Genomic DNA, 27889 nt, shown 5'->3' with positions numbered 1-27889 from the left:
AGATGTGTAGGGAAGGTGACCCCTGACCACTGGGATGTAATGCAATCAAGGACAGGGTTAGCCCTACAACTCCTTTGTTGTATCACATCTTGCATATGACTTCCCACTGGGAAGGCTATGGAGCCAATCCCTCCTGTTTCCACTGTGGAAAACAAACTGTGGTCTCCTAAAGGAAAATCTCACAAATGCAGCCACTCACTGCTTGGGATGAGTGTCAGAACTCTCAGCCTAAAAATGATGCCAGGACCCTCAAATAATAGCCTAACGTTACTGTCACCTCCTGCAAAATTCTTCCCTGCTTCTGGTAGTCAGTTTTTTGGGAGATTTTCTGTCTCAAAGCAAAATTTGAGGAGGTTTTTATTTGTTTGTTTGAGATACTAAACACAACTTCCTTATATCCAATGCTATGGATTCAAGTCCACTTGCCTACAGTGATTTTTTTTAACAGTGCTTGGCTAAGCAGCAAGGTTGTTTCCTGACCTAATATGACATGTGTGAATGAGATAAATGCTCTGAATTCTAGTTTTAATCCCCTACCCTCAAAAAAAGAATGTTTGGATTAAACAGGCAACACTTCAGACTCATAGGAAGTCAGTTCCATGACTGAGTTAGCTGTCAAAGAGTCAAAACCAAGTCAGCACTGATGAATTGGTTTTCAGCTTATCATCTACAAGATTGAACTCAGGACGAACTAAGAGAATCTCAAAGTCCTCACCTACTTCCTCTCAGTATCAGTAGGTAGCTAGCTGGACAGGTGTTGTTGGGCTTGGAGACCATTGATGGACCCCTCCCTCATGGCTGATTTGGACCTCACCTGCATTTCTCTGGTAACTCTGGAAAGGGAAAAATTAAGATTGCCCCGTAGTGTTTTAACTTAACACATAAAAAGATGCAGGGTTTTGTTGAGGCCCATGCAACTCCTTCCTTTCAGCCTAAAGAATGGAATGCACCTCTGACCCTTCGTGAGACTTGACGTTCTCATCTACTCAAAATATTATTAGAACTTCACATCCATTGTCTCCTTCCCGAAGGTTTAACCCAACTAGAGACGTGATTCCCCTAGGACATGGTAAGACTATGGGAGAATTGATTGATTGGACAATTAATTAAATGATGTACTGAAGGAAAGCCCTTCCCTCTTTCATTTCCTTCTTCCTCCTCAAGCCTAGGTATACGTCCCTGACACTCAGGGCCTCCTTACCCTTCTCTCTGGTCCTTCTCCCATTCACCCATGCAGCTGTTTGCCAGCCTTCATTGCTGAACATGCCAACCGTGGACCCTCACTCAAAGAGGCGTGGGTTTCTCTCTTTCCTCTTCCTCGTCTGCCAAGATTTACAGCTTGCATGCTCTGTTATTTTTCTCTCAGAGCCTAAAAACAAATTGCCCTGGAGTCTCCTTCTTCTGAATGTGTTTCTAAATTCTTTTATTGAGACTAAGAACCAAAAAGGGAACCCCAATTTTCCCAGTAGCAGTGTGCATATAAGCTCTTTGCTACAGTGTTTTGTAAGTGAGAGAATAGCGTTTAGATTTTGAGGTTTATTTTTATTGTATGTGTATGGGTGTTTTGTCTTCATGGGTGTTTGTGTACCGCATGTGTGCAGCTTCCAAAAGGGTGTTTAATGCCCCTTGGAACTGGAGTTACAGATGGTTGAAACCCACTGTGTAGGTACTGGGAATTGAACCTGGTCCTCTAAGTGCTCTTAACCACTGAGTCATCTCTCCAGCTCCGAAATTGGCAATATTTTAACTTGTAAAACTACTCTACATCTTCTACTACTGGCAAATGATCAGGGGGGAAGCATATAATGACATTATAAAAGCATGAGAATGAATGCTAAGGTTATAACTAATTTATGAGTTCTAGAATTTCAATTAGCTTATTCATGGTAGGTTTATAACCTAAGCTGCTTTGTTGAAGCTTGGTTTTGTTTAGTCTTTGTTTTTATTGCAACAGGAAGTGCTTTTAGGAAGGGATGGGCCTGGAATTGCACAGCAGTCAGCAGATGGCGATATTGGACAGTACTGGTTTTTGATTTTTGTTTTCCTCCCTTTTGAAACTCATTGCCTAGCTGGCAGATGGCCTTGTTCTCAGAATAAACCAGGATGAGACCCGGATACTAAAACCATGCAGAATCTTATTATTTGTGACTGACACTCTTAGCAGTATGCTCAGAACTATATTATAACCCAGCCAGGGGGAGCTGCCAGGTATATTAAAACTGCCCAGCATGCTGGCTCTCTCTCCTCTACTGACCAATTGTGCCTTCTTTTCACAACCTGGAATTGATGAGCAATAAAGACTAAGCCTGGAGTTTCATCATCTCTGATACTTTCAAATCAAATGACAACCATTCTGGATAATATTTTCTTTTCCTTGAAATTCTTTCCTGTCAAGTGAGTCTCATTTTATATACATCTTCTGTGTTCCCACGCCTTGTAACAACAACAACCAAAAAAAAAAAAAAAAAAAAAAAGCAAATAAAACCTAGTATCCTAAGAATTGGCTCTTTGATTCAGAGATGAGCCTCGCCCGAGTGTGCTGTGTAAGCAGATGCAACACAGAATAATTCAGCTTCCCTTGGTAGGATGTTGCCTTTGAGGAGGCATCAGGGCACTGGATTGAGCAGGCCAGGCAGGGAGTCACTGCCACGGTCCATCCACAATTAGACCACGCTCAGAAGGAGTGATAGTATGTAAATGCTGTACTAGTAAGTTATTCTAGATGTATGTCTTGGAGTCCACTGACAGCTAAAATGGAGAGAGAGTCCTTGTGCTCTTGCTTTGCACCCAGCAGTAGACAGCTTTCCTCATGATCACATGGACTTGTGGGAAGGAAAAAAAAAACAAAACTAAACTAAAACTCAAGGACTAAAAAAAATAGCTTAACAATGTGATATATATATATATATATATATATATATATATATATATATAAAGTTTAAACGGCTTAGGGTAATTTGAAAGATTAAGGATTTTGAAGGTGAAAGGCAGTTAATTCCATGGTAAATGTATCTTTATTGACTGCTTTTATCATGTTTAATCTCATAGTAAAAGAGCCACCCAGATGGTCCTTTAATGTCCCTTTCAGTATGAGATTTTCTGAATCTTTTAGGGAGAGTAGGTGGTGTGTATAGCAAAAAATAAATGTGCTATTTTGGATTCTGGGGAGGAGGGGAACGGAGCAATTATTTTTAGAGTCTGTTCTAGTTGTGCACAGTTTTAGAAGAAATAGAAGAGCGTGTGCTCATGTCAGTGAATTCTTCAGGGGGATGAATCCTGCAGAAATGTGCCTTTCAAATCCCACTGATTGTGCTGGCGGAGAGGACACATTTGTAATTCCTGCGTGTCTGCATGTGTATTCCCTCACAGGCGTGGGGGATGGGCTGGTCAGAGCAGGGTTTCTTGGATTACAAAATAGTTAGACTTGAGTCCACAAATATATATATATGGAAGTAGCATGCCTTACCCAGAGGGAGCTACAGAAAAAATGTACAGTTAAAATGTAAAAAAGGAGGAAGGAACACACTAAATAAATTTGTGTGTGTGTGTAAGAGAGAGCGTGTGTACCATGCTGTTAATTTATATCAAGGTCCGAGCTGAATAAACTAACCCAGAATATCCGCAGAATTAAAAGTAAATATGAGCTCTGCTGCTATAACAGAGCATCTTGTTGTTGAATGTTGTCTTGATCCCCTCCTCCAAGGATTAAATAATTTTAAAACCAGACATTCTTACATTGGAAACCATAATAAATAATGCCCACACCCACGATCCAGAATAAATTTATTCACCTCTATCCCTAGGAAATTCTTTGCCATGACCAGCCCTTTAACACAGACTCTTTGTACTATAGGGGTCCATCCTCATCCCTCCCCTCTGCCTCTTTTGGATTGCACTAATAAGTCACTTAGGCCTGTTAAACACCATTCACATTCCAGTCCACATGCAGCTCGCAAACTTTTGGATGCTTAAGGAATTTTTAATAAATAGTGCCTTTCATTCAGACTTACATATTCAAACAAATATGGATGGCAGCTATGAAGGGATAGTTTCCATAGCTAGAGTACTTTTCAATATATTAAAAACAGTAACGTTGGATGTGGATTTGGATATACCCGTTTATATATTATATACCATTTATTATATATTAAATGGGCATATACCTATTATATCTAAAATGTACCTATATTTTAGGTTTTTGTGGCAAAAAAAATTAACAAATTTACCCATCAAAGGATTCTTTCTGTTCTAGAAATGAAACAGAAAAGCCAGGGTTTCCTGATGCTTTCTCTCTCTTCTCTCCCTTGAGCGACCCCCCCCCCAGGTCTCGTGGTGTCCCTTCTACCATTCAGCTTGAGCTTCCTGACATCAGTGCACAGGATGTCATAAGCCTTTGCTCTCGTCCACTGGCAGCCAGCTTCAGCAAGGGTTCTGGCTACATTGGTGTCTCAGTGCGAATCTCCCTGGTAAATGCAGTGTTTGTGAATAGTAGCTTCCACTTCCCCTGTCTTTGGTAAAGTGGTGAGAAGATGTTCGGAAATGCAGACTTTTTTTAAAGTATATTTCTTCAGTTGTCTGTTTAACAGAGACTGAACTAAACCAATGTTGACCTGGCCCGAAAGGGACAGGAATGGTCATTGCTCTCAACTGTGAACTTTCCACACTGGGTGTCAAGGGGAATCCTGTGGCTGTGGTTAAACTCCGCCCCCACCACACCTAATATAATCCTCTTAAGAAAATGGTTTATACAACATTTAAGTAAGTGTTAAAATGCAGTATAGTACTCAGAACCGCCCTCATGCTTGCCCCTCTGCAGCCTTTGAAACTAGTCACTCCCACAGAGACTCCTCAATTCTCTTAAACTCCCCCCACATACACACACACCCCTTCACTCCTTACCATGGCCCCCAGGTCCTTGCCTATCTCATCTCCTGTACATTGGTTTCTCCATCCTGTCTTAGCATGCTTTTTTTTGGGGGGTGGTTTCCTACTACTATTTTTTTTAATACAGGGTCTTGTCAGCCTGGAACTCATAGCCTTTCTGTGTTATGCTCCACATGCAAGCATTGCGGGCCTGTTCATCCAAATCCACCTTCTGCCCTCTCTCCAAGCAGTTGCCGCTCCAATCTGTGCCCTCAGCTTGGGAAACTCTTGGCGTTTGCTCTCTCGCCATCCCTGACACCTGGAGGATAGCCATTGTGGTCCAGTCCAGTTCGCTGAAGCAGCTAACTGCAACTCCAGGTTCTGAGAATCCCAGAAGTACCTCGAACCCTTGAGAACAGCCAGGGCACCACTTCTCCCTCTTGCGACTTTTACCCCACACACCCTGTCTCTCACTCAGGCTCAGCAGTAGATAGCTTCCAATGTAGAAAGAACACTTCACTCACTCCCGTTTTTCCCGAAGACATAGAGCACTCAGCTCTTTCAGTAACCCTGAATTTTCTCGTGTTGTCTATCAACAGAAATGCTAGTCTGATTTTAATTTTTCTGAGGGTGCCTCATTACACGGCAAGTGATACAGGGTTTGGAAAGAGAACCAGTATTAGATAGCGCGTACTCTCTATCCAGGTAAATGTGGGCAGTGACCCCAATTCTCTGCATGTGAACACTGTAGTTAATGAAGCTCCTGAGGCCATAATGAAGATTGCATATGCGCCATGCGAGGCACTTAGCTCTATGCCTGATGTAGGGAAGGTGTCTGCCGGCTGCTGCAACGTTGGGAATACTGTGAACTGTGGCTATGGAGGAGGAAGCTGTGTTCAGATGCATCTGTGTTGAATGGCAGACAGTTCATTCTTTAAGATGGGCTATAAAGAACTACTTACTCGAGGCTTTTCGTTAAAAACAGTTTAGTTTATGTCCAGGTACTTGGCATTCCTAGCCTTATTCTGTGTCCCACATGACCACTCAAGCAACCCACGCACAGACTAGATTTCCCATAAGCTGTGGTTTCTGTTAACTGGGATTTACAGTTTCCTCTTCCCATATTTGCCTGGTGTGTCTGTGTGTGGCCCTTTGGTTCCACTCTCTGTTCTGAAGTGGTCTGGTATTTTGTGTCATGTCCTTCAGAGAAGCCCATTAGGTCAGTGGTTCTCAACCTATGGGTAGTGCTCCCTCCCCCCAGGGTGGGGAGGTCAAACGAACCTTTCACAGGGGTCACGTATCAGATATTCTGAATATCAGGCATTTACATTATAATTTATAACAACAAAATTACAGTTTTGTTGTAAGAAGAAATAATTTCGTGGCTGGGGGTCACCACACATGAGAAACTGTATTAAATGCTCACAGCTTTGGAAGGTTGAAAACCACTGCATTGGTGGTAGGAAAACAGGTTCTGAGGATTGCCTGTCCTTTCTGGAAGCACATGCAGACTTTGGAACTGTATCAAGTGAAGGGAGGAAGGCTTCCTTTAGTCCCAGGTCCTGCATGATTGCACTAACTTTCCTTTCTTCTCCAGGACCTTCAGATAGAACGAGAGAGGAGTGCGTATAATATATCTGGCGGCTGCACGGCCCTCATTGTGGTTTGCCTTTTGGGGAAGCTGTATGTGGCGAACGCTGGGGACAGCAGGTAAGCAAATTAGCTCCCTAGTTCTTCCTAACTTGCATTCTGGTGCTTCTGACAGAGTCTACCTGCTCTTGAAGAATTAAACGATTGGAAAGAAAGTTATTCTGGTTAGGATTACATGTGAAAGGGACGAGCTTCCTGTATCCTAACAGAAAGCATTTGTTTGTTTGGTTGGTGTTTTGAGACAGGGTTTCTCTGTGTGTAGCCCTGATTGTTCTGGAACTTGCTCCGTAGACCAGGCTGGCCTCTAACTCAGAGATCCACCTGCCTCTGCCTCCCATGTGCTGGGATTAAAGGCTAGAAATGCATTTAAGAACAATCAGATTGCTATTGAAGGGTAAAGGGCATGTGACTTGTTCATTGCCACAGCTTGTGTGTGCAGCTAGAGTTCATCTAAAGCCAAGAGCATTCAAGTGGTTTTTTGGCCTTGGCACTGGTTTAGCAAAGTCAGGATATTGGTGAGCAATGAAGGGAGGGGGGACCTGAATGGAGTGAGTGCTTGGAGGGTCCTGTCACATTCCCCTGTTGACTGCAGCTCCCCACAGTATCTTGGCTCTGCCCCCTAGGTGCCCAGAAGCTGCTCTTTGTATATGCATGCCTTTGGGAGGTGTGTGTGTGTGTGTGTGTGTGTGTGTGTGTGTGTGTGTGTGTGTGTGTGTGTGTGTCCCTTTGCCTAGCCTTACCAAAGAAGCAGATATTCTTGTTCTTTAATCACCTTAAATAAATGGCCCTTCTTTCACAATTATGCTTCTTCAGTATCGGTGTGGCTGACTGTGTAACTAACTGAACCTTTCCCTAAAGAATAACAGTTTTGAAAATGACTAAAGTCTGGACTCTAAACATGGAAGGGCTGCTGTCTTGGGATTCTATCATTCCTTTAGGCCCTGGGCCACTGATCTGCACACCTGCCTCTTCAGTCCTTCTCATGTTCCCACCCCACCTCCCAAGACACACACACACACACACACACACACACACACACACACACACACACACACACACGCACACACACACACACACACACACACACACACACACACACACGCATACACACACACACACACACACACACACACACACACACACACACACCCCTTCACTTCCCTGTCACAGGAAGACCCCGTTGCTGGTGCCTCTGTAGTTTGGAAGACTAACCCTCTTAATGCAATGAAGAAATTCACTCTCCTCTTTCTTCCATTTACAAAGAGGAGACCTAGGTGAGCAGTCTCCATTCCTCTTTTCCCAGTAAGGCATCTATTCTTGACCTTTGCCCCTGAGAACATAAAAAACAAAGGAGAAGCTTGTGGGGTTTAAAGATTAGTGCTTTGAAAAGTCCATTTATTTTAAAAGAGTGTGTGGGTTTTCTGTTTGACACACATGCTATCTCAGGTGTCAGTGTGAAATTTTGCCTAGTAAATGGCAGGGTATTTAAGATAGGGTTTATCCCATGGCCCCCTATCCCCTGTGCCCAGTGAGTTTCACCAGCTCGGATGTCCCAGCAATGGATGAAAGAATGCATGGGAACTTACCAGGATTCAGTGGAGTGGCCCCAGGAAGGTGCTAGCCACCTCAGCCTTAAAGGGACAGGGCAGGGAGGAACCACACATGTGTAAACACTAGGCCAGAGCTACAGGAAGCCTCAAAGAAATGCCCTTTCTCTCTCCCTGTTCTTACCGGGTTTCTCATTGAGCACACCTGGCTCAAGCCAGCAAACAGGTAGCGATGGAGGTCAGCATGCCTGTCCCTTCCCTCCTCCATTGCATACCCAAGAGTTTTCCAGCTTCTGCACAGAAATCAGTGACTTGTAAATGGCCACCGAGGTGCAGATGGCAGATGGCAGATGGTGGCCTCTTGTTCAGTTCTAGATCCTAAGCTTGTTGAGAAATGGTGAGCAGAGACGATGGCTCCTTTCTGGTTTCATAGAGACTGGACACGAGAATCAGCCTCCTGCTCACACTGTCCTCTTGCCTTTACTGCTCATTCCCAGTCTGCTTGAGTTTGCTTCCCTAGTCCTAGGCACTAAGGAAGTGACTGACAGTCCAGGCCACAACCCACCCCCACCCTGCTCTCCTGGGGAGGCATCCCCTTCCAGATGACCTGGGGTTCAGAATTTAACTCCAGCACAGGGTATCCCAGAAACTCTCTGCCCAGTGTTTCTCTTCTGAGCTTTTGCCATTTTACCCTAAGTACCAGTCTCCAGACATTGGTCTCCACATGCATAAATATTTTGGCATTGGGCCAGGTGACATCTAGAACTTATGGCTTGCTAAAGGTTAATCTGGGAGAGTGACACCTTCAGAAAGGAGAGTCATGCTACTTTAGCCAGTCTTAGTGACATTTCTTAGAGCTGTGTGACATCTTTCTTAGAGCCTGCTGTTAAATTTTTAATTTCACTAAGGCCCTGTTTTGCTAAGTGCCAGCAAAAAAATATGTTTTACATTTATTTCTAATTTTAAAAGCCTAATAAATACCCATTTTCTTAATAAAGCTGTGATGCACAGAATAAAAATTACCCTGCAACCCAGGAAGTTTAAATTATATTTGTGGAACTCAGACCCTAGTATCCAAATACAAAGTTGGGGTTTTATAGCTAATTTGTTGGGTTTGGTACCCACATGTGGAACATAATTCATAATGAAGCCTAGAGCAATAGGAACTGGTATTTTATTAAGCCAGCCAAATGATCATTTATGGAGCACATAAGTTGTTACTTGCAGCTCTTTCATGAATGACAGATACCGATATCATCTCAGACCATCATTGCCTACTCTATTTATTAGTGATGTATTGTGAGCATTTTAGTTTAAAAACATTGTTATTCTCAAGAAAGAATTACTGGGAAGTCATCTTCATATCTATGAAACTGTAAGTTATTATTTGTCAACAAGCACTCAGGAATCCAAAGACTCAGGTAAAGGAAAAACAGAATGATTAGAGCTGACAGAAAACTCTGGCAACACAGTCCTGATTAATTAAGTGCTAATTTTTCTATTGTTAGATAATAACTGTCATGTGTTTATACTTTTAAGTCTTGACAGTTTTTAGGGTAAGAATAAATCTTCATTGTGCAGCCACTATCCTGTAATTACTTACAGAGTAACAATGAGAGAAGCTTTGGTTTGACTGAGAAGCTGCCTGTAGTCAAGGGCTGTTTTCGGGGCCACTTATCTGGGCGTCATCTGATTTACCATCAGGCCATGTGTATGCTCTGGTGTTGTCTTCAGGAAATGCTGCTGGTTGTGTCTGTGGTTTACCAGTGTTTGACTCCATAGCCGTCCTCTTTGTACAGTGTCGAGTGACTCATGCACAGAGGCCTGGTCCACAGAGGAGACTGACTTCCCTTTTCTTGTTAGCTGAGCTCACTAGCCGACTAGAGACATGCAGCCACTGCATGGTACTCAGTTGCTTTACTTCTCCCAGGCAAACGTAGTCATCTCAACACCTAGGGATATAGCAGGGAAGCAGATGGTGGGTGGATTCCTCCCTTTAAGCCAAAATGAACCGGGAGCATGGGATTGTCATGGGAAGCAATGTGCAAACTCTTACCCGTTGTGTGTGAGTCATCAGCTCCTCAGGGTCGTGCTGCTCTTCAGTTCAGAAAAGTGCCTGGATTCCATCTTAGATGATTTCATTTTGTTTCTAGAGAACTCAGGCACTGAGGAAGTCGAGCCATGACTGCTTATTTCAAACAATGTCTAAAGGTTTGGCAACTGGGACGAGGTGAACTCATTCAGCTTAAAGAAAGGCATTTAAGGATCACTAACGTCTTGATTTCCATGCTTGTAAGAATTGTAGTAACAGCATCAGTGAGACAGCTAAGCAAGCGCCTGGTGCTTGCTTAATACTAGAACAAGGCCGTGTTTAATTCCTGTCAATAATAGAGTGAGAAGTTGGAATGGTTAATGTCAGATACGTGCAGTTTATAAGAAGCAATTTTCCCAAGGTCCCCAGCTACTGTGGAGCAGAGCTGCCATGACACCCAAGACTGAACTAAAAGAACTATGTTGTCAGGGACTCTACCTATCTATCCATCCATGCTAAGACTTGTTTAAACATCATTAATGCAAGAGTTTCTAGTTAACATTTTTCCTCCCTGTTTGCACATGAAATACTGACACAATTTGCAATCCATGACATCTCAGAGTTTACCCAGAATGGGTTATGTGTATAAGGGAGCGGATAGCTACATTTAGAAGCTGTTTTATTTGCTTGTTTGTTTAGACTGAGTCTATGTAGCACAGGCTTGATTGACCTCCTCATTGTCCTACCTCTGCTTTCTGAGTGCTGGGATTATGATAATCATGCATTACCAACCCTAGCTCTTAGAGACTGATGTAAATGGGTCTCATCTGTCTTAGTTACTTTTCTATTACTGTGATATATAGACACCATGACCAAGGCAACTTCTAAAAGAGTTTATTTGGGGGGTTTTGAAGAATTAGGGTCCATGGCCATCATGACAGGGAGCATGGCATCAGGTAAGCATGATGCTGCAGCAGTAACTGAGAGTTCACATATTAATCCATAACTAGAAGGCAGAGACAGCACATTGAAATTGATACAAGTCTTTTGAAAACTCAAAACCTAACCCAGTGACACAACCTCCTTCAACAAGGCCACGCCTCCTAATCCTTCCCAAACAGTTCCACCAACTGGGCACCAAGTATTCAAATACATGAGCCTTGGGGGACCATTCTCATTCAAATCACCCCAGCAAGCACCAAGCAAATACCTTTGAGTGACCCAGCCCATTCCTTTATAATAAGGGCAGAAAAGATTAATGGTTTTTTTTTTTTTTTTTTTTCTGAAGCAAGATTTCTCTGTATTACTTAGATGCTTTTCAAAATGAGGACAGTCGACCTTCTAGAGGCAGCAGAGTTTTGAGGCCACTTTAAGCAAAGCATTTTTATTTTGAAGATAGTCTGTTGAAAGCATTGGTAAGCTGCCTTTCCACCCCCTATGTGGCCGTTATATTAAGCATTCTCCCACAAAGTCAGAATTTCATTCAGTTCTGTTTATGATTTCCTTAAAGTGAGTGTCTCCCAGACTTTGAAAATGCCCCCAAAGACTCCTGAGAATATGAGGTTACATACTTGAAATTCTCCTGGGAAAGGTGGAGAGGTCACTAGGTAGCTCCACACAAGAGTGAGGAATCACTGGGCCAGGTGTATCCAGCCTTTTGACTTTATGGTGTGATGTTGTCAGTGTTTTGAGCACAATACAAATAATGTTCAAAAGTCACACGAAATAAATAAATAAATAAATAAATAAATAAATAAATAAAATCTCACAGTTTGTTATTTTGTGTTAGCAGTGCTGTCCAAGGGGTGAAGGTGGGGGTTTAAAAAAGTTTGCTAGACTCAAAATAAATGATAAATAGGTGTTTATTAGGGGAGGACTTACACAGATAAGAGTAAAGAACCACAGAGGTCTTCCTGCTCCAGAAGATACAGTCTCTGCTCTTGCGATGCTCTCCATACCCCAAGAGAGCTCAAGGCTGCTCCTCCTCTATCTTAATCAGTCACATCTGCACCTGAAACCACACCCAAAGGGTGTGGCACTACTACAAGTTCACTGGCAAGGCAAGATGCCACTACAAAGGAGCATGGTTTGGACACGTCATTCTAACTGCCCCTTGGAGGTTTGGCCAGGATGGTGTCCTTACAATTTTCCTTTCACTCATTCTTAGTTTGCAGAATTTTCCCATTTAAGTTAAAGCTTTCTCTGCTAGGTCAGAGGTGAATTCCTATAGCAAGTCTGAACTTTCTTGAGGATAGGAGCTAGATATTAAACAAGACTTACATTTTAAATTCAAAACCAATTACACATCTGTGCGTCTTCTCTCACAGGCCTCTCCCCTCTGCTGATGGAAAGATAATGAAACATTATGTAACGGCCTCCGGGACCCTGGGGACCATAAAGGACTGCTCATTCCTTTTTTATGAGCTCGAATTTCACCAGAGCCCCTTGTCGCTCATAAGAGCTTCATCTGTCCACGCCTGCCAGTGAGCTGCTGCCCCTTTGGTAGGAGCCTTTTGCTGATTCCAGAAATACCCTTGATCCGATTCTACTGACTACTTTAAATCTGCTATACCTCTCATTTTCTTTCACAAAAAAAAAAAAAAAGAACCAGATTTAAGCACTGTTCTCCACTGTAGAGGTTTCTGCCTTTTTATCTCTTCAGTGTATCGCTTAGCACTGCCCAAATTCTGCAGAATGGATTAGGAGGAAGAAATAATATAATCGGATGATCACAAATACACACAGAGGGGCAGACCTGCTCTTTTCCTGTCACAGCCCTCCTGTCACATCCCTGTGGACCTCACAAAGGGCTCCTGTAGAGAGACTCTTTCCTCAACCTATGGTTCCCCAAGCCAGCAGCAATAAGTACCTAGACTGTTCTAGCTCTGCCATAGACATCCTGCATCAGAAGTCAGCAATCTGTGGTAGAGCAAGTCCTCCACAGGATGTGTGTGGGCTGCTTAAGGTTAAGAGTCAAGACTCACATGGCTGGGCATGGTTGGTGCACAGCCGTAATCTCAGCCTTTGGGAGGCTGAGACAGAATGTGTTCAGTAGCATCCTGAGCTCCAGACAAGACTGTCTAAAGGAGAAAAAAAAAAAAAAAGAATCACTACTCTATAGTCTACTCTGGGCATCTGAAAGATCGAGGAAGGAGCCACCTCAGGGTTATAGAAGGACAGCTCCTCCTGGCTTAAGGGTGAGGCATAAAATTTGGTAGGCACGCACACATGCACGCAGTCATGCAGCTCATGCATGATTGTTGTTTCCTCTTTCTCTCCAGGGTGCTGCGACCTGAGGAGGAAGGGCCATCCCCCATCTCCATCCTGTGGCTTGGGGTCTCTTTGTGACAGCCTGATGATATTCCAGAACATAGGTTCAGGTATACAAAAGTGGAATTAGAATAAAAAGTCTTGTATGCCCTTAGCTGGAGTGAGGTGTACCCCCAGTGCACCCCCAAGAAAACACTGTTGTGGCCTTAGCTCTTGCTCACAACCAAGCTGTGATTTTACTATCTTCCCTTTTCTCTTAACCTGCCAGGGAGTCTCATGGTATTTGTAGAAAAGGAGTATTTGCATGTGAAAGTGTTAGCATGAGGTTACTGAGGTTAGGTTAGTGACCATTTCTATCCCTGGCCCCCAGGGTTAGACAGATTAGAGCCAAAGGGGATTTTGATTACAACAAAGGATCATGAGGTTCTACTTTTGGGCCATGCCAGACCATGCCAAGTTAAGATGAACTAACAAGACTCTAGAGGATGGTGGTGCCAGCGAGGGTTAGTTTAATCTAATGCAGTGAAACATACCCATAGCCAAGGTAATGTGTAACTTCTTTTGTCATCAAGAAGTGGGTGCAAAAGAAAGAGGGAGGAGGAAACAGCTTCTTGGTGGCTCACTTGAAAATGTCTTTGGGGGAGACACCAGAACTAAGGGCAGTCATGGGCTTTCTCAAACTGTATAAATAAGGTGCAAACATCACTGCCATCCATCTATTAGGTAAGCTAAGGATGGAAATAATAGACCCCAAACTTCATTGACTAAAAATATCTAGTGGCCTTCCCAACTATTGGGGGGCAAAGACAGGCGGATCTCTGTGAGTTCAAAGCCAGCCTGTTCCCCAGGCAAAGTTCCCCAGGCAAAGCAAGTTCCAGGACAGGCTCCAAGGCTACAGAGAAACCTGTCTCAAAAAACAAACAAAAATCTAGTGGCCTTGATCCAGGGACTTGGGCTGAAAAAGACTGCCTCATTAATATTTGGCTTCTGAGGGTTTAGGGAGCATGTCCATCCAGTCATACTGAAAAAAATTAGAGTACAGAGGACCGAGGAAGTCTGGAAGAGGCTCACATCCCTTCAGAGTTCATTGAGTTGGCTAGAATCTAATTCCATGCTTACACTGTGAAGGCTGACAGGAAGTATTGTCTGAACTGTGTACCCAGGCCCTAAGGCAGCGGTTCTCAGCCTGTGGGCCACGACCCCTTTGGGGAGGAGGTGTCAAACAACCTTTTCACAGGGGTTGAATATCAGATATCCTGCATATCAGATATTTACATTACTATTCACAACAGTTATGAAGCAGCAACAAAAATAATTTTACTGTTGGGGGGTCACCACAACATGTGAAAGTGTTAGGAAGGTTGAGAACCATTGCCTGAGGGAGTTGACTTTAGCGGACAGTTAGTAATGTGGACCACCAGTGAGCACTGAGAAGGGGTCAAATGAAGTTCAGTTAGTATTGGTGCCGCCGTTTGATTGCCATTCATTCTTTTCCTTTGTTCCCATGCAGCTAAACTGGGGGGTCATTTTCTAAAGCCCCAGTGCAAGTATCCTCTTTTGTTCCTTTAACTTCATCACTGTTGACTATAGAAAAGATGCGGCTTGATCAGCTTCAAGCTGTCAGGGGTAGTAAAGAGAATGCTGAGTCACTGTGAGTGCCTTCATCTTGGAGAAGAATGTGACTGTGAAAATTCTCCCATAAACAGCGTGCCAAATGTCTGTCTGTAGAGAAAATTCCCTGGAGAAGGCAATAGTGACTTTATACCACAGATTGCAGTCCCAGGTAGGGTGTGACTGTGGGGGAACTTTGATACCCTTTGTTCTCCTAAGACACATTTGTCATAGTAAGATCAGAGAACTGTTCAGTTGAATAGTTGAGTCTCTTATCTACTCTCAAACTACAACTTTTGATATTTTTTTAATGAGGTCATTTCTTCTTTTTTGATATCCTCTTTAGTAGAGTTGAAAGAGGAATGGATCGTTTATTAATATTCTGGACCCCATCTGACGTTTACTTGTAATAACCCTGGATGGTTTGCACTAGAAGATGGCTCAGTCAGTCAGAAGTGCTTAGTCATGAGGATCTGCATCTGGTTCTCCTGAACCAACATAAAAAGCCAGAAAAGGTAGCACATACCTGTAACCACATGCAGACCTTTGGAACATTCTGGCTAAATATCTAACTGAATCAATGAGCTCCATGTTAAGTGAGAGATGATGTCTCAAAAAATGTGGAGAGCTATTGAGGAAGTCACTCAATATTAACTTTTAGCTTCACATGCATGTGTGTGCACACACAAAACGAAAACAAATATGTGCATACATTCACACAAACACACACACACAAAAACCCAACTTGTATAATTCTCTTTGTGCATTTGTTAGGAGCCTCAGATCAGAAGATCAGACATAAGCTGAGCAAAATTCAACAAATATTTATGAGCCAGGCATCTGCCGGGCACTGTGCTGAGGAGCCACTGTGTGTTATGATTGAGGAACACTGGACTCTGTCTTCCAGCACAGGATGCAGGCAAGCATCCATTTCTGATACTGGAGTAAGCAAATGCAGGTAATATCAGAGACAGAAAAAGCTCTGTGTTTTAATGAAAGGAGTCACTCAAGCATGTTTGTTATTTTCTTTATTCTTGTCCCTAGTGATAGGAATCACACTGTAGATTACTGCCGAGGTCAGAATACACAGTGACAGATCCTGCAGGTAGTCCTCTTTGCTATATTATTCTGCAGTGTCATTGTGGTTATGAATAGTGTTTGCAGGCTAGGTTGGCATTTTGGGTCATTTCATGGTACCGATACTTTGGTGAAACCGTAGTTGTTTTTGTAAATGCAACCTTCGTTGATGTGCCATCAGCAGGAAGTAGCATGTGGTGGCCTTAAATGGTTCGTGGTAAGGTTTTTGATTCCTAGTTGCTGTGTGTGGTTTTCAGATGATTGCTTGCTGTAGGAAGTTATCTGGAGACTCTAGGCCTTTGACCTTCAACTTTGTCCTTCTTTACTGAAGAAAGGCACCAAACTCCAGCAGCAAAAGTGGATTGGGTATTAGTAGCCAGCAGGTAGGAAGAAAGTCTGCATGCAGTCTTTGTAAGTGAGCTGGTGTGATGGGGATAAAGTGCAGGAAAATAGAAAAATCCAAGGGCTAGAGTATGGAGAAGTTGGTCCTCAGTCCTGCAGACAGCATCCTGTCTCACTGTGCGTGGAAGGCGCTAGCTTCTACTCCTTACAAGGCCACACAGGTTGGAGCTAATACTCGAAAACCCCAGGAAAATGGCATATGCTTCAATTCTTTCACTCCAGATTTACCAGATAAGACCTGCCCCTGGCATCGTGGTTGTCATAGGCAGGAGGACATGGCCAGGTTCCAGGCAAACCCAAGCTCTTACAGTAGATCTGGAATGGGGAAAAAACACAGCAGTAAAATGTTGGGTGTGCAGGATGATGATTTCTAAAGAGAAAAGTCAAAGGACTGACTATGCAGAGAGGTACAGATTGCAGTTTCACATGGGGCAGGAGGAAAGGAGGATGGAGCTGAGAGGAGAATGGAAGGAAGTGAGGACCCAGCCAAGACCAGCGTGGGTGGGGGGGTCAGGTGATCAGAGAGAAGTGGCCCAAGTTAAGACATATGAGTTAATGAATTAATTCCATTTCAAATGTGCTTGCATTCCTACTACATATAGCCTGGAAACTAGAGATCTGAGTAATAATGATCACAAAAGTCCTGCTCCAATGTGGTTCACATCATCATGAGAGAGGGGAAGGCATATAACACATAAAATCATCTCAGCACTATGCTAACTGGGTGCATTGAAAGTGCTCATTCCAAAGTTGAGTCGGGAGAAGAATAGAAGAAAACAAGAAAGGAGATACCATAATAGAGGGAGGCATTTTAGGTTTAAAGAGAAATCAGGCACTAGGGAAAGATCTGAAGAGCTACAAAGATGACACCAACTAACAATCTAAGCAACAGAGGAGAGGCTACCTTAAATGAGATTGATGACTGACTTAAATGCTATCCTATAGCCCTCATCCAGCAGCTGGTGGAAGTAGAAGCAGACACCCACAACTAATCACTGAACTGAACTGGAATCTAGTTGCAGAGAAGAACGAGTGATGAGCAAAGAGGTCCAGACCAGGCTGGTGAAACCCACAGAAACAGCTGACCTGAATAAGGGTGAGCTCTTGGTCCCCAGACTGATAGCTGGGAAACCAGCATGGGACTGATCCAGATCCCAGGAACATGGGTGCCAGTGAGGAGACCTCGGAAATCTATGGGGCCTCCTTTAGTGGATCAGTACTTATCCCTAGCATAGGTGTGGACTTTGGGAGCCCATTCCACATAGAGGGTTACTCCCTGAGCCTAGACACACGGGAGTGGGCCTAGACCCTATCCCAAAGGATATGACAAACTCTGAAGACCCCTTTGGAAGTCCTCAACCTCCCTGAGGAGCAGAATGAGTATGTAATAGGTAGGGTTTTAGTTGGGGGGGGGAGTTGTAGGTGAGGGAGAGGGAACTGGGATCGACACATAAAACAATCTTGTTTCTAATTCAAATAAAAAATGGAGAAAAATAAAGTGCTCATTCCAAACACCTTCTTGCTGTGCGGGAAGCACTTAGTAAATGATAACGTATGAGTAGTGATTATCAGTATACCTTCTTTTGCATCTACTACGAAGAGAAAAGTTTTCCCCTTTAATGTATCTGCGTTTACAATAAGAGTATGATGTAAGGGTCACATCAACTTTGCATTATAGAAGAAGCAACTTGAAATAAAAGGGCTACATGACCTCCTGAGCTGAAGTGAAGTGTATGTTATGAACTTTTCAGATTGCTTTCGCAGCTGCTATGGCAATCCAGTGTAGAATACCACCCAGCCAATATTACTGCCAAATATTAGTGCTGGATCCCAGAACTCTATTCTTACCTTATTGGATCTGGGCAGCATCCTGAATAAAGTCAGACCACACCCGTGTGCAAGTACCAGCACACCTGAGTATCTCCAGATAGTTTACGATGACAATTTAGTTACTTTGGGGCATATTGGGCATACTGTAATACTCTTTCCAGCTCTTGGTCTGTGTGAATTTTTTTTAATTCCAATGTATCCAAAAGTCTTATTTCTGCAAAGCTCTTTAATCCAGACACACCATCGCCACCAGGCAGTTGACAGTCACAAGTTGTCTTTTTGTGCTTAATGGTTTGTTTTGCATGGGGCTGGTATTTGTTTCTTTGTCTTGAAAGATTTAGCTGTGGGGTCAAGGTCACTAATTCCTAGGGAGCTCATACATGGAAGAAGCGTCCTAGAACTGCCCAAAGCTCCCCCAGCCTTCTATATTGTGCTATGCTTCATCACTTGGCTCTTGCTAGACTCTTTCCTTGTCTCTTTCAGTGGCATTATCAACACAAAAGAAATGGCCCAGGCTATCTATCAATCAGGCTTGCCTGTGAAGATTGGATTCATATAGTTGGTTTTCTCCTTGTTTGCTATCCACATGTTTTCTTGCTTTTCTGTGCCCAGGTTTTTATGTAGCTAGCTTCTGGTTTAGTTTATATTGGCTTTTTGTTTTTGGCTTTTCTGCTTTTCTTGGTTATGTTCTTCATGCTCTCGGACTGGCAGGTCAAATTGCCATCAATATGTCAAGGTCCTTTTCCCAAATGTATATTTGAGCCCTCAGGGCGAATAGGGTCATCACTTTTAATAAATGACTAGACTTTTATACACTTCCTGCACTCTTTATTTACATGGGATCTCACAGCAGAGGCCTGGTGTAGTCATGGACAAGAGCACTGGGGTGAAGCAGGTGCATGGTCAAACTGGATTCTGGCTCTGGCCTAGGGCACTTGAGTTGCTCTGTGATCTTGAACAAAACGCCCAGCATCTCTCCACCTTCTTTGTCACTACAGGAAAGAGAGTAGAGACCTTATCTGGGATAAGTGTATCCAAGTGAGCTGCTCCAGGACAGTCATGTTTGTATGTCACAGCCACCAGTATTCCTCCAAAAGGAATGCAAGCGTGACCCTTACCTCCCTAGACAAGCACCTACTTCTGCCACAGTCTGATGTGCAGAGCCTCTCAGAAGAGATGATGTCCCACCAGGCAGTACCTTCGGTTTGGCAGCAGAGGTGTAATTGCATTAGCCAGGTGTTAATTACTGTTTTGCTACATTACCAGCAGGCAGTCTCCTGGACCAGCCAACATTTATTTCTGCAGGAATTTTCAGGCTCACTACACTGCAAATGTCCAGCGGTACTTGGCAGAGAGAAATTACACTCACGGGTTTTCCTAACATATCCATGGGCAGTGTAAGTATACAAGTATATCAAAATGTACGGCGAGCTTGTGCAGAATATGTCCCAGGATACACCTAAAAGAAATTGGGCAATGCTCTTGAAAAGCAAGACAAACTCCAGCCCTCTGTTCCCTTAACATCCTGTGTTTCACAGGCTTCACACCCTGCTGTATTCACTTTCAGAGATATGAGGCCATCTTGCACTAGTGTGACTAGTCTTGCCTCCTCTGAAACCGTCTATCCATCATGTCTGTCCCCAGGTATCTTCATCTGCCCCTCCCACTCCTTCCCTGTTGCCTCCCTGACTGCCCTCAGCTTACATAATGACCTGTCTGCTTCTCCCTGGCTGGTTTCCTCTGTATCCAGGGTTCTCCATCCATACCTGCAACCCCTAGGTAAACTCTTAGGACAGGCTCCAGTGTATCCTTTCCAGTCAGCCCCTGCAATCTAGTTGCCTCATCTTCGCTGCCACAGATTGTACTGTGAAGCTGAAGAGCTGTTCTCCAACTGCTTTCCTCTTTCTCCTGAGTGTGAAGACCATCTTCCTCTGCCCTGTATACATTAAGCGCATGGCTACGTGGCAATGTTTCAGTCAGAGGATGCGAGTACACACCATTTGAAGTGTGTGTGTGTGTGTGTGTGTGTGTGTGTGTGAGAGAGAGAGAGAGAGAGAGGGAGGGAGGGAGAGAGAGAGAGAGAGAGAGAGAGAGAGAGAGAGAGAGAGAGAGAGAGAGAGACCAAATGATATGTTCAGTTCCAAATCTCCAGTATCCATGAATGTGGCCTCATTTGGAAATGGGATCTTTTCATACCGGTCATACCGGATTAAGGTCTGCCCTAAATCCAGTAGCTGTCATCTAAGTAAGATGGTCATGGAGAGACACAAGGCAAGGAACACCAAAGTGTGCCAGCAACTGCCGTAAACTGAGAGAAGGAAGGAAGTATGCTTCCCCAGAGCCCTGGGAGGCCAATGACCCTGGTGACCCCGATTCCTGCATCTAGTCTCCAGAACCAGGAGAGACTCAATGCCATCTAAGCCACTGGGTTTCTGATGATGTCACACCACCCCCAGGAATCTGCAATACGTATTGCCCTCCTTCTTGCCCCTCTGCACCTAGAAGTTGACAAACCACAGTGTCTCAAATGTGCTTGCTGGTGTGGGCAAAGCACCTGCAGCCTCTCCCCTTTCCTTTGTGGAACAGAGCCTCCCACAACACCCTGTGCTAAAGGTATGTTATATCCTTACAGGAAGTAGACACCCTGTGTTATGCCATTGGGACTTTTAGGGTTTATCTATCCCAGCTACTAATGCCCTTAACTTAAATACTACCTAAAAGCACTAAGGACAACTGCCCTTAATACACACTCAACTCTTGTTTTTTCTAGGAGGCAGGGTAAGATTGAGACAGGGTCTAACTCTGTAGCTCAGGCTGTGACCAAGAACCTATCCAAAAAACAAATAAAACAAAACTTGAAGGTTTATTTTGTCTTACAACTTGGAAGGTGGTGGGGAAGGCATGGCCATTGGAATGGACACTTGCGTGGCTACGTGAGCTCATGGTATACCTTGTTCATACTGTGGCAAATCAGGAAACAAGAGCACAGCCTGGAACCTGAAGTGTCTATAACCCGGAAGTCCTGCCTCCAGTTGCTCACCGCCTCCAGCTAGAGCTCATGCCCCCCAGGTTTCCTCAACCTGCTGAAACAGGCCATCTTAGGACCAAGTGTTGTGTACATGAGCCTGTGGGACACAATGCCATATTCTAACCATAATACTGCCCAAACCAAAGACATAGGGTGATTTAACAATGCCTTACTTCCCTCCCCTTTCCTCTTCCCTCTCCTTATCAGCCACTAATCCTGTCAGTGGCCAGTGTATCTTTCCTGGGCTGTGTATTTTAGCTTCACCCCTTATACCCATCTCGACAGTCCCTATGACAGATGAAAAACACAGTGGCTAAAGAGCTTATGGCTAGGGTCATTGGGGGGCAGGTGGCAGTCTCTGTCAACTGCTCTCTCCCTGTCCTGTCACTTCCTATCAATCCCCATGCAACAATGCCAGACCATGCACTCAAATCCCCCAGGACTGAACTGCTACTTCCCATTCTGAGCTGTGCTCTTCCATCCTCATCCCTGAAGCACAACTTGGGATGGTACCCAGAAAATTCAACCTAAGCATCACTTCTTTGCTGCCTCCCCAGTGCCATGCCAGATAGACCCCTATTCGATGGTGCCTTCCACATGCCAGGTACTTGGGGCCTGCCTTCTCTGAGCTATTGTTTCACTTCCACACTCGGCATAATTGGTTCTCTCTTCTTTCTTCCCTAATGGGCACCAACTCATTTGTGACAGGAATCAAATCTCACTTTATATCCCCTCAAAGCTCGTCCAAAAGTAGGCTCAACTCCTCTCGAAATTGCTTTTGTGACTGGTATTTCTCCCTGAAAAGTTTGTGACAGTGTTGATACCATGTCTGTGGTATTAAGAGAGCTTGAAAGTTAGGTGCCCTTTGACTTGAAACAACACTACTAGGGAAAGGTGCACAAGAGCCTGGAATGGTACAGAGATGGCTAATTCCGATGAGCCCCACCTCCAGTCTGCCCTAACATACACCCTGTCATTTTAGACTCCACATTCCACCTGGAATACAATGCCTTTTGTTGCCTCCATCGCATCCCCTTTGTCCTCGCACCATCTCTCCCTGAATGTCAACTAACGCAATGCCCTCCCTCCCCAGCTCTGTCAGGCACCACACTGGTTTCTACCAAGGATAACATTGGGGGGGGAAGATAAACCCCGCCCCAAACTCTTCAGAACTGGTTGTTGAGCTCATCTGAACTCTTCTTTAAAGATCCTCCCAACTGGCCCAGCTCTCCTCTCTGGTCTCCCTCTCCCTGTGCTGCCCTTGTGTTACGATAAATCTTTCTGCCAAAAGCTGCTGAGCCCCACCGCCTCGTGTACGCTTTATGTCAGCCGCCCGCCCGAATTAGGCCCAAATAAATACACAGAAACTTATATTAGGTACAAAGCTGCTTGGCCAATGACTAGGATTCTCATCAGCTAGCTCAGTCTTAACTATCATAAATCTATATATGTTATAAGACTTATCTTATCGGACGCCTTATTGGCGTCCCTCCTTGCCGGTGGATCACATCGTGCCCCTGTAGCAGGAGCTGAGGGGAAAAGAGGGCCTTCCTGTTTCTCCTTCGCTTAAATATGAGTCTCCTTGCTATGTCACTTCCTGCCTGGATCATCACTTCTCTACTACATTTCCCAGAATTCTCTTTGACTCCTAGTCCCGTCTACTTGCTGTCTCATTGGCCAAACAGTATTTTATTTAACAATCAATAAGATAAACATACGCAGAAGTACTTCCCCCATCATCCCTTGAGCCACTACACAGGGTTTGCCTAGCTGCTCACACACTGCTGGTCCCCCTGCTGTTCAGACACACACACACACACACACACACACACACACACACACACACACACACGTAGGCATGTGCGTGCACACACGTATAAATGCTTCTGCTTGAACAGCACTCCATTTGACTTTCTTAGGGCTCCCCTACTTTCTTTGGCCTCAGTGTGACTGTGCCCTTTGGGGCCTCCTCACTGACACTTCTGCATACCTCCCTAGACAGGTGTGCCTGTTCCCTGGGTCATAGAGAAGTGCCTGGCACCCACTAGCGCTTACAGGGTATTTGCCACGAGAAAGACAATGTGGAGAGAAAAAACTTAGGCGTCGTAATTTGATGAGTAAGATTGTTGGTGTGCCTGGTGCTTCCATTACACTCAGGATCACATGGATCTAATTTGAGTCAGTTTTTTATGGTTCAAAATTTCAAATTGCTCTGAAGGCTGAGGCCTCCATATGCCCAAAATGTTTCTGCTCACTGCAGCTATTGCCCAACGTTTCAGACAGATTTGCTTCAGATTGGTGGTGTGGCTCTGTCTAGCATCTGCAGCCGTGATCTCCACTCACTAATTTAGGGCATACCTAAATTTGCAGCACATGTTTCCCCTCGGCAATGTAGGACATAAGCCAAGGGACTTTGGTGTCCCCCAACAGCGCCTCTCCACATGCTGGCCCCAGAGTAAGTGGTCTCTCTGGGTATGCACTCTCTCTTTTCCTTCTGGGTCACGCCCATTTGTTCTAATTTCGCTATTTTTGTCCCTGGTAATTGTCTGAATGGAAATTCACCGGTTCAACATCTCCAGCATTACAGAAGTTAAGACTCGTTAGCTGTAGGGAATGCATTCCAAGTTTCCCAGTGGATGTCTGAGGCCGGGGTCCTACAGGGCCTTGTATATTCCAGTTTTTTCCTATACTTCATGCCTATGAGAAATATTAGTTCATAAGCTGGGCATGGTATAAGATAACAGGTAACAAATAATTTTAATAGTATGCTTTCCAATAAACATTATTTAATACTTCTGAGTTGTTTCTGGAATTTTCTGTGCAATGTTTTGGAGCATGACTGACCTTGGGTATCTGAAATGACATAGAAGGTGGACAGCTGTATTAGATTTTACAAAGGATGGGAGGCCATGTGCTCACCAATAACATGGGGTAGAAGCCAGTGCAAGCAAAAGAAAAAGTAGCAGCCAGGCTGGCCTTCCCAGGAAGAAATATAATGCATCTATGATATTCTTCAGTTGTGGGTCCTCCTAAAGTTGTTATGACTGCTCAAAAACAGCTAGGCATGTGGATGAGAAGTGGTGGTCTACCATGAACAGGGGGAGGCATAGATAGGAGAATGACTGGAAAACCCTGGGGTAAATCCAAGCATAGCTTTCCGTCTGGCCCAAGCACTGACCTCCCCCATCCTGACTTCTTCATCCCGGAAATTCATTGGCACTAATGAGACTAAAAAGCCAAAGGATTTCTGTGAAGAAATGTCATCTACCTCCTCTCTGAGTTATGCACCTCTCATTAATGTTTAACGATCTGTGATGGGTTTTGGAGTCACTGTAGTAATTCCAACTTTCTGTATTTGACAAGTGTTCTCTCTAATTATCCACCGAGAGCAAAGGGACCAGTGGGAAAATGAGCCAAGAACTGGGGAGAGGTTGTACCAATTTGTGTTATACTTTCTCCTGTTTTGTCAAGTGCCGAACAATTAGTCTTACCTTCAAGAGCACCCTCAAAGCAGGTGAAGTCAACTGCTGTTCCCGACACTGTCCCCGCTCATGCCACTTACCCACCTTCATGCCGCATTCAGTCCTGGGATGGCACTGATGCACTGAATCTTTGTAGTGGGCCATGCAGCAGGTGGCCATGTTTTATGGAGGAGGAAGTTCAGTCTTGTTGAGAGGTTCAAAGATTACAGACCAAAGTTACAGGTGACAAGTGGAAGTGCCAGATCTCAACCTAGGTCCCCCTGTCTCTCCTGAATCAGATCCCATACAGCTGAGCAACACAGTGCCATGAATGGATTCATAGGCCTGAAAGGACCAGACAGACTTCTTGCCTGACCAAGAGGTGGTTTATGTCAGGTGCCATCTGTGTTAGTCCCACATTGTGGGACCATATGTGGAGGACTGGTGTTTTCAGTGCTGCAATGGGGACCAGCTGAACAGCCCCAGGTCTGGTCCTGAGTGGGGGAGTATGGATGAGGGAAAGCTAGCTATCCAGAGTTAAAGAAAAGAGGAGACATAAGATCATATCAGGAGGGCAATTAGTTAATACTGAAAGTGTCCAGTTTATTCATGCTTCATCTTAAGTAAGCATACAAAGGTGGGGACAATGGCAGAAGACTTCTATTATGTATAAAGGGCAAATACCAATTACTTCCCTTAATCCTAAAGACACTCTGTAGCTTCTCATACTATTTGGCTTTCAGGTGCTCCAAAGCTGCTGTATCATCTAGCCTTCAGTATGAGTGTAAACTCCTCTGGGCCTAAGTCTGTTGTTATTTAGAAAGGAGCCATTCACCACCACCAAGGCCAGGACATCCTGCAGCCATTAGCTGATACCTTAAAGACAATAGGAGTCGACTTGAGCTCTCTAAACTGGTGGCAGGATGGAGTAGATTTCCAATATATGGCCCAGCAGGTATACTTGAGCCCAAGTAACCCTGCTCCTCATTCTTTCTTGGGGACTTCAGGAGCATTGTTTAAAGACTGACATGGCTGCTGTTCATATGCAAAGTAAAGATAATGTTTGTCACCTTGGACTGCTAAAGAAAAATTAAATACATGTTATAGCAGGTGTCGTTTTAAAAGACAAAACAAAAGCTCAGGTTGTTTTGGTTTGGGTTTTGGTTTGCCCTTTTAAGAAGAGGACCAATTGATCCTGCGAGATTTTTTTAGTACAAAAGTGTCTCCAGCCTCCAGGCTAGATTCTTCCCTCCTAGTCATCAGTATCTTTTTGCTCATCTCTACCTTATAATGTCTCTATTGTTACATGTAGCACATACATATTGTATATATAGCATGTGTGTATATATATAATATATATATATATATATATATTGTTACATATAGCACACACACAAATATATATATATATGTATATATATATATATATATATTTACATATAGCAGGAGATATGGTTATTAAGTGTTCTTTTTTAGCCTATAGCAGAGTCTGCAATTGAATGACAGGCCAGGCCTCTGTGCTTCCTGGCTGGTTTTGTGGCTTCCTGAACATGGGACAGCAGTTTGGCTGACAGGTGGTAGGAAGCTCCTGTCTTCTGAGCCCCCTGTTGCTTGTTTGGTTCATGCATACACAGCTTTAGCGCCAAAGTACTGAGTCCCTCTGGGTGAGCATACCTATCAAACATGACCACAACACAGAGCCCAGCTACCAACCTGAAAAACACCCACCTGACCACCACCCATGACAGAAACTCTCTGGGTTTTCTCTGATGAGTCAAACACTGTGGGGACCAGGTGGAAACCACTCCTGGCATTTTATTGAGTCTCTAAAACAGTGACCCAAAGTCTGTGGCACACTGTGGGGCAGTGAAATCAGTACAGGAACTGTAGGATACCACCTGGACCCCCATGGGAGCCTTTGTCTGCCTGGGTCTCTGAGCCAGTTAAAGTCCCAGGAGTGAGGTCCCTCTGCCAGGAGCCATACCCATTACTTCATGCCAGACAGCAGTCATCTTTCGTCCCTACGTTCCAGAATCCAGAGTCGTTAGCTGTGGCTAAAATGCTGACTATCCACAGACAAGTGGCCTTTGAAGGAGATGGCTCTCATCCATCCTTTACATGGTAATAAGTATGCCTTCTAAACAGTGTGTCTCTCTTGACTCACAAAATGCTGAGATGCATGATGGTCTTTTAGGGGAATTCTCCATACCCTATCTGGCACAGTGAGAAGCAGGCGATAGGCATGTTCGCCTGGCATGTTCTGGCAGTGTACAGAAAGCTCTGCCCTAACTATGGAAGTCAAACCAACTTTAGCATGAAAATTCAAGTGTTCAAGTTAGGGGTATTTTTAATTCTAATAAGCTCATGTAATTTTTATTTTATATGTGTCATATTTATTATAGAAAATCCAAATAGGCAAAAAGGAGAGATCTATACTCTCACCACTCTCAAATTCCTAGTAAGAGTTTGAGGTATATCTTTCTAGTCTTTTTTTCACTCATAAACCTCTCCAAGAAATCCACATACTGTTTTAAAACTAATTTGTCCTTTCCTCTATAAATAACAGGTTACATAGGAAAATAATCGAGCATGTCAGAAAAGGCATAAAATTCTGCTAATTTGTTCTTCCATAATCGTGAGATCCTTAGGCCCAAGGTTTTGGCTCTTGCCACCTTCTGATATTTTGGCTGCATGTTGTTTCTCTACTGCCACCACTGCCTGCTCTGCTGTTGGCTGCTGTCAGATAATTAGTTTGTGAGGCCAAGCTTTATTTTCCTTTCTGTGTTCTTTCTCGTCCTTGTTGATTTGAAGACAGTTATCTATTGTGTTTGCACTGTAGATAAGATCTATGTCAATGGGACCAACCTTAGGGGTCTAAGTAAAATACTGAAGCTAGCTCTAGGGCATGGCTGGTCATATGGTTAGAGTTGGTATCTACCCCTCAGAACTAGTAGAGGTCTTTTGGGCATTTCTCTTATGGTAAAAAACAATTTTTAAGAAGTATTCACATTGCAGTGAACAATTTCCTTAGCTGTCAAGTTTCTTGGCTCTGTAAAAGCTCTGCCCAATATGTTATACACATACAGAGAGAAACAGAGAGGGGTGGAGGGAGAAATGG

General features: G+C 44.0%; 1 protein-coding gene across 1 annotated transcript in view; it reads left to right on the top strand.

The window, feature by feature from the left end:
- The window catches only part of Ppm1h (protein phosphatase, Mg2+/Mn2+ dependent 1H), a 238443-nt gene that overhangs the window by 115888 nt on the left and 94666 nt on the right, over positions 1-27889 (top strand). Inside the window, exon 4 of the mRNA XM_027392288.2 lies at positions 6461-6573. Coding sequence (XP_027248089.1) covers positions 6461-6573 — 113 coding nt within the window. The remainder of the gene's footprint in view (positions 1-6460; positions 6574-27889) is intronic.

The sequence above is a fragment of the Cricetulus griseus genome (assembly GCF_003668045.3).
Source record: "Cricetulus griseus strain 17A/GY chromosome 1 unlocalized genomic scaffold, alternate assembly CriGri-PICRH-1.0 chr1_0, whole genome shotgun sequence".
In the NCBI taxonomy this organism is placed as follows: Eukaryota; Metazoa; Chordata; class Mammalia; order Rodentia; family Cricetidae; genus Cricetulus; species Cricetulus griseus.
The sequence above is the reverse complement of the archived record's forward strand: the minus strand, read 5'-3'. Positions and strand labels throughout refer to the sequence as shown.